A 15892-nucleotide genomic window follows, 5' to 3' on the forward strand; every position below is an offset into this window, starting at 1 on the left:
TGGCATTTGCTCCTGGCGTATGACTGGGCTTACTCTGCAGAGGGCTTCCAAAGGCTTTTTCAGCACCCCGTGGACAAGCATGTTCATGAATGGGGCAAATTCAGGATGACTGCACCCTATACTTCCTTGTGTACACGGGCTGTCTAGAAGTGCAGAGTTTTAATTTTCAAGATTTATTTACTTATGTATATGAGAGCTCTTTTTGCATGTACACCTGCATGACAGAAGAGCATCAGATCGCATTACAGATGGCTGTGAGCCACCATGTGGTTGAATTGAACTCAGGACCTCGGGAAGAGCAGTCAGTGCTCTTAACCACTGAGCCATTTCTCCAGCCCAACGTTTTTGTTTGTGTGGTGCTGTGAACTGAGCCCAGGTCTTGTGCATGCTAGACAAGAAATATACAGCTGGTCTACACCCCCACCCCAGGGCTGAATTTGAAATAAAAAGAAAAAAAAGAAAAAGAACTCCAAGGATGGAGGAAGTCTCCCAGGGGGGCCAGACTCACACTGCTGAAGATCTGCAAGCCGTCGTGGCCTCCTGACACATATATCCTGCCCTCGAAGACTGTGACCCCAGCGGCACTCCGGTTTGAGCTCATCGGAGTCACCACTGTCCACCTGCAGAAACAGTGGAAAGAGCAGGGGCATGAGATTCAGTGTCCTGGCCTTCCGAGACAGCCTAGCCGGGAACAGGCGGACATTTCTGTCTTCTTATATCCTGATAGTTTCACGTCTCACTTCTCCCGGCACCCGTGCAGAGAACACTGCCTGCTGCTAGGCCTCTCCCCCGAAGTCTCAGGCCCACAGCCAGTCAGTACGGCACCTGAGATCAGCACCCTCAAACAAGACCTGCCGCACGCAGCCGCAACGGCTGTGCATTCCTTGGTCTTGTTAATGAGCCCTCCACTTACCTGGTTACCCCACTTATGAAACTTCAGAGAGTGTCACTGGCTTCTCCCTCTCTCGGCATTCATGTGGCTGGCAAGAACGGGTTAGCTGACTTCCTAGTCTTGCTCCCACTCCTAATACCACTTGCCTGGCTCTGACCACTGCTCCGGCCTGCTTATGCATGGCCTTCCTTTCAGGCCATCTTTGCCCCAATCCCACACAGCAAGGGGAGTCGAATTGCTTTTCCAGCACCCGTACCATGTGGCTGAAGGGGTTCCTCACTGTCTTCTTCCGGGCAAAGCACAAGTTCCTCAGTGTGGGTTTGTTTGTTTGTTGTTGTACCTGGAGCCCTATGTGACCCTGTAGAGCCCTGGCTGTCTTAGAACTTTGTAGACTGGGCTGGCCTCAGACTCTCTACCTCCACCTCCCTAGTGCTGGGATTAACAGCATGTGCCACCATGCCCAATTGTGTGTTTGCTGAGGAAGGCTCTTATTCTGTAGCTCAGGCTGGCTCTGAACTGGAGGCAATCCTCCTGTTGTAGCTCTCAAGTGCTGAGATTACGGGTTGAGCAACCATGCCCAGCTCTTGTGCTTCTTTACCCTGTAGATTTTATCCACTTTCTAGTTTTACCGCAGCACGCAGGGAGGAGTTTCTTATTTGACCCCCTTCTTGCCTGCTGTCTCCTTGTTTAGGATAAGGATTTACCACTGTTCAATTTTTTTAAATAGTCGTGTGAATACGAATGTGCTTGTGTGTGCAGGCACATACTCATGTGTGAATGTGCACGCGGAGCCAGATGCGTACTCTCCTCAGAACCACGTCCACCTCCCTTCTTTGAGATGGCATTTTTAAAAAAATTTAACTTATTTTAAGTATATGAGTACTCTGTCCTCAGACACACCAGAAGACAGAATCAGATCCCATTACAGATGCTTGTGAGCCACTATGTGGGTGCCTGGAATTGAACTCAGGACCTCTAGAGTGCTCTTAACCACTGAACCACCTCCCCAGCCCTGAGACACAGTATCTTACTGGCTTGGAGCTCATCTATTAAGCTAGACTGCCAGGCCAGCAAGCTCTGAGGGATCCCGGTCTCTACCTTCTCAGCCAGGATTGCAAAAATGAGCCGCCATGCCTGGCATTTTTGGACTCATTCTTGCAAGGCAAATATTTTATAGATGTAAGCCGTCCCCTCAGCCTCGCTGTCTGTCTTGTGAGTCCACCTTGCAGCCCTGCCCTAGAGCGATGAATGTTCCCCACACTGCACTAAGAGCTCCAGACACAGACCTCCAGGGAAAGACGATGACAGTGCACTCATGGCCTTACCAAACTGAGCACCAGGGGGGACCTTCCTACCTGATGACAACCAAAGGGAGCACCAGGGAGGACAGCCTCCTTCCTATTTGGTAAGAGCCGCAGTCAGTTGGTTAGGCAACAGAACACTGGCTTTAAACATGCTGATGAGTTCGTTCAACCCATCTGCTCACACTCTGTTCTCTAAGACGGGAGGATACAAACACTAGAATGAATAATTCAGCCAGCATTGCCAGTGTTTCTAGTGTTCCACAAAAGCATCCCACACGATTGGAATGGGTGTTACAGAAAACACAAGTTTAAACAGGATTCCTCACTGCCAGATTTTCGAGAACTTTTGCAATGTCACATGTGTGGCAGAAAGACAAGATTCTGAAGAAACAGATACCAACAGTGCCCAGGCTTATCTGAGCACACAGTCCATTCCGGGCCTCACTGGCATGGAACAAGCTGCCCAGACACTCCTTACCCTGTGCTTGCACTCCCAGTACAGCGGACTGAAGTAACTACGGGACACAGAGACAGAGACCGATGAATAAGTCTCAGCCTTTTGTTCACGTGAAATGGGTTCATGTGGCCTTGAACTCCTGGGCCTCCTGACCCCACTTCAAGTCCTGGATCACAGGCGTGAACCACCATGCCTGGCTTAAGTTCTTTGGAAATTTAACCAAGGAATTTCACTTAACCAAGGAATTTTAACAAATATTTTTGATTTTTGCTTTGTTTTTTTGAGACAAGGTCTCGCTTTGTAGCCCTGGCTGGCCTAGAATGCACTCTATAGGCCAGGCTGGTTCTGAACTCCCAGAGATGCACTTGCCTCTGCCTTCAAGTGAAAGGCCCAAAGGCATGAGACATCATGCCTTTAACCAAAGATTTAAAAGTCTATTATATGCAAGTATTGTTAAGTCCCTTCCTACCTGGAAGAAGCTTTAAGCTAGGTGCCATAGCATGTCTCTAGGGCTGAGGTGGCTTATGAGGATCCTTGAGTGTGAGACCTCTTCTTCAACAAAACACGCAAAACTAAACAGAAGGTGATGGTGATGGCCGGGGGGTGAGAGTCGGGGGGAGGGTTGGAAGCCTAGCAAGCACAAAGTTCTGGCAGTGGGGAAAGGTGAGCTGAGTATAATGGTTTATATCTGTAATTCCAGCACTCAAGAAGCTGAGGCAGGAGGATTTCTAAGACTAAAGGGAAATAAGTCAGCCTTACTTGTCCGTCTCAGGTGAATAGGTCTCCACAGAGTTGAGGGAGGAGTTGCCGTCATAGCCTCCACACACGTAGATCTGTCCATCCAGCACGACTGTCCCCATGGCACTGAAACAGACAGAATGGTCATCCTAGCTGCCCCTCACACACACTAGGAAATTAATGTGTCAACTGTCTTTTTCTAAAATAGACCGGATCCCAGGGACACAAACGGGGAAGGGCAGAACATGAAGACCCGTTCAGCGGTTCCTCGCTCCCCCATCTTAGGTCAGCAACCAGGTATCTCCCTCAGGCATTCAGTCCTTGATCTGCCTGAAGGCTCACCTCCTACCCCACGGCACTAGTTTATGGAGCTGACGATGGCTCTGCACCCCAATCCTCCTGCCTAGATTTCCCAACTGCTGAGACTACAGGTGTGCACCATCGTGACTAGCCTGATTTACCCCAAACTAGTTTTGGCTGGAGATGGCTCAGAGGTTAAGGGCACTGGCTGCTCTTCCAGAGAACTGAGTTCAATTTCCAGGACCCACACGGTGGCCCACAACTACCGTGACTAGTTCCAGGGAATCTGAAGTTCTCTTCTGACTTCCTCAAGTACCAGATAGGCAAGTGGTATAAAGACATACATAAAAGCAAAACACCCCCCCAAATATAAATAACAAAAACAAATAAAAGATGATGTTGGGGCTGGAGAGATGGCTCAGCGGTTAAGAGCACTCGACTACTCTTCCAGAGGTCCTGAGTTCAATTCCCAGCAACCACATGGTGGCTCACAACCATCTGTAATGAGATCTTATGCCCTCTTCTGGTGTGTCTGAAGACAGCTACAGTGTACTTATATATAAATGAATAAATCTTAAAAAAAAGAGATGATGTTGATGATGACGATGATGATTACTACGTGTGTGTGTGCGCGTATGCTCATATGCATGTGCAGAGATCACAGGACACCATTTGGGAGATGGATCTCTCCTTCTGCTATGGGTTCTTTGGACTGAACTCAGTTCGTCAGGGCTGCATAGTAAGCCCTTCTGCCCACCTAGCGAACCCAGGCCTCAGCCTAATTTAACTGTGGGGTTAGTCTTACTGCTAACAAGTCCCACAGGCTTCAGGATTACTATCTTCTAGTCCTGGGGCCAAGAGTGGCTTCTTTATTAGGACATAGGTCTCATTTGTTCATTCGCTGGAGTTTCATCAGCCTTGTTGAAGGCATGATGTCCTAGACAATAGGTTATGAGGGGAGAGGAGAGGCTCGCTCAGCATGGTGATGCAATCCCAGTACTAAGGAGGCAGAGGCAGGGAGAACTCAAGAGGGCAGCCTGGGCTACATAGCAAGAGCCTATTTCTTTTCTTTTCTTTTCTTTTTTTTTTTTAAATCAATCAAACAACAAAAATAACAAGTGAACAACCAAAGTTCCTGATCACAGGCACTTATGTGTCACCGTGAGATGAAGTGCTACGACTCTTGTGGTCAACTCTTAACCAACAGGGACCTTTGGAGCACAGGAAAGGTCTCTATTGTGACTTCAGTAGTGACTCTTATGGTATCTTGTACGAGATAGGCCGTAGCTACATGTGCTGTGTGTTCTCTATGCAATTCCTTTGTAGTTTAAACTAGGTTTTTGTGACTCCCGGCCCTGCACAGCCCTTCCTTGGCTTTGGTGGGGGAGACTCCAGCTTCTCTTTGTTATACATTTACACATCACCCTTCAAGGAAGAATTGCTGTTAGCATGGCTGGCTGGGCTCTCTTCTCAAGGCTCCTTGGAGAAGACATGGTTGAGAGCTAAAGGACACGAGGCCCTGTTCCACACACAAGCTTCCCTAGAGTCCTGACTGCCCGGGTCTAGGTACCACAGGTAACCTTCCAGCCTATGCAAACCTTGTGAGGCTTTAGGCAGCAGCGCCAAGCCGCCTGACAAAGTGTTCTCACGTCCGATGCCAGAGACTAAAAGGGACGCTGGGGTTGGATAGGAAAGAGAAATATACTGGACAACTGCCACTTTTCCAGTACACACAGCAGGTGAGACTACAGTGACCCACCCTCTGACCCTGCCCCAAGAGGAGTGGGCCTTGTTTGAAGAAAAGTCACTAAGAAATGACAAAATTATTAGGCCTGGATTCCCTTCTAGACATGGATGTGAAACACACATGAAGTGACTATGTTTCCTTTTTCTTGGTAATAGGAGAATTGAACCTAGGGCCTCGCTCTTGCTAGAGCAAGCATCCTACCTCTGAGCTACAGCCTTAGTCCCAGACACGAGGCAGTTAAGTCAGGAGTTGAGTAATGGCATGAGAGTGAATCAAGAGGTGCTCCCTAACCATAAACAACAGAGGTAAAGAGAACGCTAGGGAAGGGAGCGCCGGCCAGCGGGCTGGAACAATCCAGTACAAGAACCCGGAAGAAGGTGGCTTGCAAGATAGAGACAAGACGGAAAGCGAGCAGAAAGGAAGCAGTCACTGGCAGGATGGAGAGCTATGTGGACGTCAGAACAGAAGTGACTAGGGACATTTTTAGGGAACCTGTAATTTAAAAGGGACAAATGGAACTGGGTCCATGTTGCTAATACCAGGGCATTAGCCACAATGAAGCAGAGGAATGCCCAGAGAACTCTCCTCCCATTCAAATCAACATCAAAGCCGCTGACATCAAAGCGAGAATGTCTCCCAGAGCACACACTGGGAGAGCCAACCGGCTGCTATCAGAGTAAAGGAGCCACCTGGGGTTGGAATATGGGAAAGGGGTCCCTTGTTCATAAAAAGCTGCAAAATGTCCAAAGGCAGAGGGGGTGCACAGAAAGGTGGGGAGGGAAAGAGGAGAGAACTCTGAGAACGTCCTTGGAAGAAGCACATCCTGTGCACACATTGTTTCTTCCAAAAGTAATGTGCACAGCCCTCTGTGCCTCTGTGACTCTCTCTCCTTTCTGCTGAGCAGATGCTTCCTGTTCGCGGCCTCAGGCTGAATGTGGAATGTATGCATCACCTTTATGTGGCAAAGCCCTCCACACTAACTATTGCCTCACCATGCAAGCCATCTCTTGACATTCCCCCACCCCCAAGTCATGTGATCTCCCAAGTAGAGAACCAGAAGTATGGCAAGGAGGATGGGCCTGTGAGGCAAAAGTTAGATCACAGAATTATATAGAAAACCATTAAAGAGCAACTGACTGGCAGGTTTCAAAGTATCCTTTAAAAACGGCACATTATTCTCCTTACAAGTCATAGAGGCTCTGTTCTGGTTAAATGTACAGGAACCTTGGGCTTCTTTCCTTCTCAGTCCCTGTGAGGAGAGCCAGAGGAGTAATTTGTGACTGCTCATCTGCTGTGGCTGACAGGTCCAAGGACCTGAATGACACCCTTTACATCGCGTGGGGCTCCTACCACTGCAGTGCATGCCTGACTTAAGGAAGGACACTGCCCATCATCTCTGGACTAAGAAGGTTACACATGGGCACTACCATGGTGTCCTCCAGCTATACTTCTCATCCTGGAAATGTGAGCAGGCAAGCGGTGGGAGACACGGACAGCTACACCATGTTCGATGATGTACAGGTTCAGTCTACCTTGTGAATACACATGTGCTCATGTCTGGAGAGCGTGTGTGACACTGCCTTGCTCATGCCCTTCCGGGGCAGTGAGAGTGTATGTATAGCAAGAGGAAGAAAGCAGGAAGAAAACCACCTTGGGTTTCCTCCATTACTAATGAGGTAAAACTCCTCATCCTTCAGGCTTCAGCTGTGATCCCACCTCTTCCCCGAGATCCTCCAGATCCTCTGGCCCAGCCTCCCGCCCTCCTGTAGTCCTCCATGGTACACACTTTCAGTCCTGAGCTGGTACTGACGTGGCACGTCCATGTCTTGGCTCCCCAAGCTCTTCAAAGGGCAAGGCAGGTATCTTATGCTTAAGCAGATGGGGGCTTGCTCCCAGGAGGCGCTGGCAGTGGCTGGCCTGGCAGTAGGATTTCCCCGGGCTGAGACTTGAATTTTACTTTATTATGTGCCCTACACCGGGCTCCCCAGATGCTCAGTGTGTGCTCAGCCTGCACCTGGCTTCCAGAATACCTTCGCTTGCTATTCATGCTCCCCACTCGGGTCCATGTGTCCGTCTCAGGATTGTAGGCCTCCACGGTGCTCAGCCGCAACTGACCGTCATATCCCCCGATAGCATAGAGAAGCCCGTTCACCACAGCCACGCCCACACGGCTTCGGGCTGTTGTCATGGGGTGGCACTTTTCCCAGCGATTGGCGATAGGGTCGAACACTTCCACCACATTCAGGGAATCACCTGCATAAAAATTTGCTACTCAAATTAAAACAAATGAGACCACTTGTTTAGATCACAGCTACTGGGTATTGACTATACGGAACATTTGACTTGATTCTATTAGCTCTTCCCATGAATTACTCAGAGAAGTGGCCCGCTAAAAACTCTAGCTATGATAAAGACTTTAGACTCATGGGAAGCACTTGCTCTTTAGTGAGAGTAGTTTTCAGTTATACTCAGGTAAGCCTCTTGCTTGAAGTCAACAATAAGGGCAAATGCATGGAATGCTTGCCCAATGCAGAAAGCATGCCAGAGGGAAGCGCGTGGGTCCCAATGCTGCCGCTTCATCTCATGACCACAGGGCTGCTCTGTGTCCTCGGCCAGATTTGAATGTGAAGCTAACAGAACTGCCACGAGGACTAAATGACATAATGAATGCAGCACCCAGCAAGGTTCTAGAAAATACTTAGAACTCAGTAAGCAGCAGTCACAGTGACTTCTCAGATCATGACTAGCAACTCAAACAATCCTCTTCCCTGTGGATTGGGTGCACCAAGCACTTGTTACTGTGTTTGTTACTGAAGCCTTATCTTTTCTAGGTCATGCTGTTAGCAAGCAGAAGGTTGCTGGCTCCCTTTCCTAACCTTAACTGAAAACAGAACTGTCAACTTCCCACTGACCTCCAGGAGGCGTCCTAGAAATGTGACTGTATATAGTACAAGAGCTGTATATAGCACCATAGGTAATGGTGGGTTTGCACTGTTCTGTTTTGAAAGCAGATTCTCAATAACTGTAGCCCAGGCTGGCCTCAAACTCTAGACCCTCCTGTCTCAGCCTCTGAAATTCCAGGATTATGGTGTGTAATGGGGCTGCTGATAACAGGTAAGACCTGTGGGGGCTTCACAGGAGGCAGTGGGAAGAATTAGGAAGAATTACTGACCTGGGGTACCAGCAGCCTGGGGTACTGGGCTATCTCAGTCTGATCCATATGCAAATGTGAACAGCCTAATTATAGAACTGGATAGATCCCTTCCTGTACTGATCCAGAGCTGAGTAAATGCTGCAGATAACCAGCACAAGGGAGGGAGGGATGCCACTTTAAGACAGGGTGAGCCCCAGTCCTTGCTCCCTGGGCCTCACCCTCCTCATCTGCAAGTTTCAGCTGTGGTGACTTACGTGATTCTGAGGCAGGATCCCACTATCCAGTCTGCCTGGCCTTGGGATCCTTCCAAGTACTGGGATTACAGGTGTGTGTGTGCCAGGCTTCTCTCTCTTCCTCTCTCCTTCCCCTTACCACCCTCTCTGTTGTTGTTGAGATGGGCAGTAATCCTCCTGCCTCAGTTGCAAGTACCAAGATACAAGCATGTGCTACTACATTGGTCAGCCTTTTCTTTCTTTCTTGAGACAGTCTTCTGTGTAACTCAGAGTGGCCTCAACCTCCAATCCTCTTATTTTCATGACCCAAGTGCTGGGATTCCAGGCATGTGTCAGCATCCCTGGACTGTCGAGCTTAATTCCTTAGGGCACCTGTAGCACTAACACCCATTCAATATTATGAATACATAGTAAGCCCTACTCTAGGGCTACCCTCCAATACCTCAAATAAGAACAGCATAAGAGGAGGAATCAGAACAACCAGGCTAGCTTGACTGTGCTTCTTCATTCACAGAGTTCCAAGAAGGGCTCTGCAAAAGGGAGTTGCAAGATACCTGCTGAGTTGAGGCCCCCCACAGCATAGATGAGCCCAGCGATGGACGTGCAGCATCGAGGCCGAGTCCTGAAAGCTGGCAGGTGGGGCCGGCGCTCTGGCATCAGGTGATAGTCCTTTGCTTCGTCCACCAGGTCCCTGGAACAAAGTATAAGATGCTAGGAGGGGAGGCACTCCCACCTTGGTCCTCATTTACACTTAGGAGCCTGCCTCCTCCATAGCTCAGTGTAGGGAGTCTAGGAAAAGTCTTCTGGAAAATTTGGTCTCCCAGTCTCTCTCTCTCTCTCTCTCTCTCTCTCTCTCTCTCTTCTGTGTCTCTGTCTCTTCTCTATCTGTCTCTCTCTCTCTCTGTCTGTGTGTGTGTGTGTGTGTGTGTGTGTGTGTGTGTGTGTGTGTCTCTTTCTGTGTCTGTGTCTCTCTCTCTCTCTCTGTGTCTGTGTGTGTGTGTGTGTGTGTGTCTCTCGTTCTGTGTATGTGTCTTTGTCTCTCTGTCTCTCTCTGTGTGTGTCTGTGTGTGTGTGTGTCTCTCTCTCTGTCTCTCTCTCTCTGTCTCTCTCTCTCTCTGTCTCTCTCTGTGTGTCTGTGTGTCTGTGTCTCTGTCTCTCTCTGTCTGTGTCTCTGTCTCTCTTTCTGTGTCTGTGTCTCTGTCTCTCTCTGTCTCTGTCCCTGTCTCTCTCTCTCCCTCCCCACCCCCCCCTCTCTCTCAGGCTAGGGACTGAATCTAGGTCCACAAACACACCTGAATGCTCCACTACTGAGCTATATCCCCAGCCCTTCTGTGGGGTTTAGTGTCAGGAACTCAGGAGAGCAGGGGAAGCCACACAAGGCTGCTGAGACGCTCACAGTTGAAGGAAAGCACGAGCAGAGGCGGCCTCAGCTGGTATAACCAGAGCAGCTCCTCCTAACAGGCACGAACCAGGTGTGATTTTAAAGAGCAGTGCAGGGGTTAAAATGGGGGTTGGGGGAGCTCAAGCTTCCTATCAGCACTGGGACCTAGCTCTTCCTTCCTGCCCCTGTCACTATCCACAGCTCACACCCTCCAGTCAATCGCCCCTTGCTTGCACCACAGCAACTGCTGCCAAGTCCTCCAGATGGTTTTCCCTCACCTGCCTCACCAGCCCCTCCAAACCACAGACTACATTGCTTTTCTCTAAGAACCTTCTTTGATAGCCACCTACTGCTGACGGAATGGTTCGTATGTCTCAATATTACCCTTCAGACTGCTTGCCACAGGGCCTCAGCTCCCTCTAGCCATATGATCCTTACTTCCTGACATACATCACAAAGCCCTGCACCACACCACTGACTTCCCCCTGAACCTGCTCATCCCAAATAGGAGCAGAAAAATGCAAAACCGAGTGTGTGAAAAACCTTGTCAGTAAGGGAAAAAAACTAAACCCCATCACTGCATTGTGACTATAACTAGCAACTGGAAAGACAGGCCTTTGTTTTAACTGCAAAACACCCATCTTCTGTGCTGCTGGCTCCAGGTTAGAAGCTACACATACCGTATACAAGACCCCCCCCCCTTCTATCACTCATCAGAAGCTAGTCAGTCACTAGCTACTATTTATTGAAGAAGGCAAGGGGCCTCTGGGAAGCCCCGTTTGTACGATCAAGCCAGCTGCCAGTGTGGGCAGCATAGACACAGTACACTCCTAACTCTCAGTGGATGAACATGAAGAATACATAGGTATATCTCACGGAAGAAAGGCCCCTTCCGCTCCTCCATGGCGTCTCTCTGCTTGTGAGCAATCTGTGAGTTAACTGACAGCTCCAAAGCCTTCCGTCCCTGAGCCAGGACAGGTGGCCAACTCCTCTTCTTTGCGTAGACCCTGGGCCATATTCTGGACAAGGCCACTCACACTTACCTGCATTTGTGACAGCACCGTATCAGGTCATCTTGCTGCACTCGGTCTGATAAGAACTGGGGCCGGCAAAGAGGCAGGCGGATATTGGACAGCAGCTCAGGCAGGCATGGTCCCCTCTTCTCCCGGTCATATCTGATCCAGGCCAGTGCAGCTTCAAAAACCTGGGGAAAGAGCAGATGCTCTTGCAGTTACCCAGAGACCATGCTCCTGAGTCTCAGCTCTTCCACTGCTTGTACTAAAACAGGTCCTCAGGTGACCCATCTTTCCTCCCACTCGTGTCTGGAATCCACAGCTTTCGCCACACTCTCCAGCTATGCTCTTAGGCCCAGTCTTTTGTTTTTTGAGACAGGCCTAGAAGGATTCAGGATCCTCCCAAGTGCCGGAATTAGAGGCCTGTGAGACCGCGGCAAGCTTAGGTCCGTTCTTTTATAATGTAAGCCTGGGTTACTGTCAAAGCTTCCAGGATTTCACTATTGATTCTTTTCTGCATCACAGGACATCTTTCTCCCTGCTGATCTTACACCCAACCAGTTCTAAATTCCAGGCCAGGTCAGTTCCTCTGTTTACACTGTCTACCTAGGAACTTCCTTAATGCCTCCAAACACAAGAGTATCACCTGCTGAGGCTCCCTCAGACCTCACAGATTGCCACTCAAACAAAACAGCGTGAGCTGCTCCAGGATACATTGATTAGTCAGACCCCAGGAGGCAAACACTCTGCTGTTAGGATGAGGAGCTTCAAGTCCATGTCCATGCTGCCAAGCTCAGGGTCCTTTTCTTTGCCGGTCACTAATGGTCAGGGTGGGACAGAATATCTTCAGGTACTTAAGAAATTTAGCTGAGTTTGTGTTAACATCTCGATGGCTGCCTCCCACTGTTGGGAGCTAGGCCAATCCACGGTTTCTCAGAGGCCCTGATGAAAGGCTCTTAATTTGGGGCCGGGCCAACAAATTAAGGTTTTGGTTCCTGGGAAACCGCCTGCCCCTGAAAGACTACAGTTATCAGTTCTGAGGCAGCTGTGTTGAGGTCTCCTGTGCTCTCCTGTCACATTGTGTGCTTTAACTTCCTGCTGACCATGGCCCATTTCCCCGCTGTAAACAATATGTAAGACACTATTCTTCTTTTTCGTTTTTTGTTTGTTTGTTTGTTTGAGACAGAGTTTCTCTGTACAGTCCTGGCTGTCCTAGAACTCACTCTGTAGGCCAGGCTGGCCTTGAGTTCTGCCCCCTGAGTGTTGAGATTAAACGTGTGTGCTAACACCACTGGCAGAATGCTATAGTTTTTAATAAACTTGCTTGGCATAAGCTATCAGTACCCCAGGTGTCTGTCTTTATTTTCTCACTCCCTGTCCTCCCCACTGGACACTAGTCACAGCAGGGAACTCCCCCTTCCCCCGTTGTGTGTACACATGTACATGCTTGCCACAGCCCCACACGTAGAGAGGGTCAGTCCTAGCCTACCACCTTGCTAACTGTACAGCAGACTAGCTGGGCCACAGCCTCTTAGGATCTTTGTGTCTCTGCTTCCCCTCTTAAAATAACAGAGGCTACTGCTGTGCCTGGCTTAATGTAGGCTCTGAGGATTCAAATTGAGGCCCCCAGTTTAGTAGAACAAACGCTTCACCCATTGCATCCATCTCCCCGCCCTCTCCATCTCCCTGCCCCTTTCCATCTCCCCGCCCTCCAGCTCCCCTCCCCTCCCTCCATCTCTTGCCCCTCTCCAGCTCCCCACCCCTCTATCTCCCCGCCCCAACTCTTTTGCCCCCCTCTCCATCTCCCTGCACCCCCATCTCTCCGCCCCTCTCCGTCTCCCAGGCCACCTCCATCTCTACCACTGCCCATATATCATGCATTTCATTCCCCCGGATGTCTAATATTCTCCCCTCAGGCTCCTCAGCTGAGAAGACAGAAACAAACCAGAGAAGAATGTCAATAACAGATGTCTCCTAGCGTCTCCCTGTGTCTGGCTGTGTGGACACCGGCTCTCCCTTGGGCTGCTAGGGATGTAGGCAGCTTTTGCTCCTATCTGATACTGCTGAGCCCTGCTGCCTTAGACTGATTCTTTTCCCTTCAGAACACTGCAGCCACTGTTTTCCCATTCCTCTTGTACCATCCATTCTCCCTCCTCTACAAAGTCCCATCAACAGTCAATGAGGGATAATTTCTCTTGCCTTAACAAAAACACCACCTCCTCCAAATTCAAGTGCTTGATTTCCAGTTTATGGCAATTATTTCTTTAATAATAAATATTGGAGGGCTAGAGAGAGATGGCGCAGTGGTTAAGAGCATTGGCTGCTCTTCCAGAGGTCCTGAGTTCAATTCCCAGTAACCACATGGCCATTCACAACCATCTGTAATGGGGTCTGATGCCCTCTTTTGGCAGGCAGGCATATACACAGGCAGAGCACTCACACAATCAAATTTAAAAAAAAAAAAAATGGAATTAACCCAAGCTCTAAGATTAAGGGAAATGGGGGGCTGGAGAGATGGCTCAGTGGTTAAGAGCACCAACTGCTCTTCCTGAGGTCCTAAGTTCAAATCCCAGCAACCACATGGTGGCTCACAATCATCTGTAATGAGATCTGATGCCCTCTTCTGGTGTGTCTGAAGGCAGCTACAGTGTACTCATACAATAAAATAAAATCTTAAAAAATAAATTTATAAAAAAAAAGATTAAGGGAAATGTAGCTGATAAATATACTATCATTTAGGTTCTAAACTATAAGAAAGATTTTAGGAAAATACATATAACAAAACAAACTCCCAAATACATAAAAAGCATATAGTCATAGTTTGTTTAAAAAAAAAAAAAAGGTGGGGGGGATGGGGATTTAGCTCAGTGGTAGAGCGGACCTAGCAAGGATGGGGAGATGGATGGGAAGGCCCTGGTTGGGTCCCCAGCTCCGAAAAAAAAAAAAAAAAAAAACAGAACCAAAGGGGGAAAAAAAAAAAAAAAGGTGGAAGGAAGGATGGATGGACGGGAGGAAGGATGGAGGATGGATGGGTGGGAGGAAGGATGGATGGAAGGGAGGATGGATGGACAGGAGGAAGGATGGGAGGATGGATGGAAGGGAGGATGGATGGATGGGTGGGAGGAAGGATGGATGGAAGGGAGGATGGATGGACGGGAGGAAGGATGGGAGGATGGATGGAAGGGAGGATGGATGGATGGGAGGAAGGATGGAGGATGGATGGGGGGAGGAAGGATGGATGGAAGGGAGGATGGATGGACAGGAGGAAGGATGGGAGGATGGATGGAAGGAGGGAAGGATGGATGGATGGGAGGAAGGATGGATGGGAGGGAGGATGGGAGGATGGATGGACAGGAGGAAGGATGGACGGGAGGAAGGAGTGTGCGCTCTGCCTGTGCAGACTGCTGCTGTGCTCACCGACCTGCTCCTCTGACTTCACATTCAGCTCATCCCGAGACAGCAGCTCAAGCACATCTTCCAGGGGCAGGGCCAGGAACTCTTCAGACAGAGACACCTCTACAAAGTGCTGGTGGATGAAGCTGTTGGCCGCATCATACAGCACAGCACACATCATCGTCTCGGCAAACTGGCGCACACCCAGGCAGTTTTTGGGGTGAAGCCTTCGGCATAAGATGGAAAGAGAAGGGTCAGAGGAAGGAACAGTGCTACCCTCGATCATTCTTGAAATGGTTTTGAGTACAGCCATGGAACAAAAGGTTAAATTTTGTTCCCAGCTTTGTTAGACAGTCCCTATGGTGTGAGGTACCACTCACTCTCTCTGACTCTCATCCTCTAAAAGTATCAACTTAAGATGGGCTAGCCTCCAGCCTTTGCTTCCGGGGGCATGTGTGGCCTTGCCATGTCTAAGCGGAATGGACTCTCAGGAAGTCCTGTGACCTCACTGTCACAGGAGAAGACAGTGAGCATTCGCTGGGAAGCCTTGACACCGAGCCAGATGCTGCGGTTTCTGAGTCTCCAGGGCACAAGTCTACCTCTAGGCACCAGAGGCATGAAGAGTCCTCTTCCATACAGGGACCATCGCACATTTTTTTTTTTTTTTTTTGGTAGAAGGAAGCTCCATGAATCTAAGAGTTCAGAACCCTAGAAACAACCACAGCAGCTGTTATTCATCATTTCAGTGACTAAAATACTTTGCTAGGCTTCTTATATAGGGGTCTGGAGAGTTGCTCAGAGGTTAAGAGCACTGGCTGCTCTTCCAGAGGACTTGGCTTCAATTCCCAGCACCCACTTGGCAGCTCCCAACTGTCTGTAACTCCAAGATCAGACACCCACACAGACACCTCACACAGACACACATGCAGGCAAAACACCAATGGGCATAACATAAAAATAAATTATTAAAAAGTCAACTCTGCAGATTTCATTTCCTAGTGGACAACAAAGGTTCAGGGAAATCAAGACATGTGTTTCCAGTACTTGGACAAGGGAGTGAACTTGACGAGGGCTGAGACTGCAGGCAGGCCTTGCTTCTGTGGCTACAACACAGATGAGAAATCCTGCCCCTGCCCCTCTCTGAGGAATGTGAGCATGTTTCTTAAGTTCTCCGAAGTGTCATTAATTTTCTCACAGAGAAAAGACGATGGTGACCACGTACCTTTTAGAACTAGAGTGGTGACTTAGAAAGAAAACAGATAAACAGAGCAGACCTGTGA

At 49.2% G+C, this 15892-nt stretch overlaps 1 protein-coding gene across 2 annotated transcripts in view; it reads right to left on the minus strand.

Annotated features, from left to right (window-relative positions):
* Klhl18 (kelch like family member 18) overlaps positions 1-15892 on the minus strand; it is a 58216-nt gene that overhangs the window by 3390 nt on the left and 38934 nt on the right. Inside the window, exons 4-9 of one of the 2 annotated variants that reach the window (XM_032910766.1) lie at positions 14641-14839; positions 11250-11410; positions 9380-9516; positions 7469-7706; positions 3413-3517; positions 509-620 (exon numbers count right to left, since the gene is read on the minus strand). In XM_032910766.1, coding sequence (XP_032766657.1) covers positions 509-620; positions 3413-3517; positions 7469-7706; positions 9380-9516; positions 11250-11410; positions 14641-14839 — 952 coding nt within the window. The remainder of the gene's footprint in view (positions 1-508; positions 621-3412; positions 3518-7468; positions 7707-9379; positions 9517-11249; positions 11411-14640; positions 14840-15892) is intronic. The other variant, XM_032910765.1, reaches the window with a different exon arrangement.

The sequence above is a fragment of the Rattus rattus genome, chromosome 8 (genome assembly GCF_011064425.1).
Source record: "Rattus rattus isolate New Zealand chromosome 8, Rrattus_CSIRO_v1, whole genome shotgun sequence".
NCBI classification, from domain to species: domain Eukaryota; kingdom Metazoa; phylum Chordata; class Mammalia; order Rodentia; family Muridae; genus Rattus; species Rattus rattus.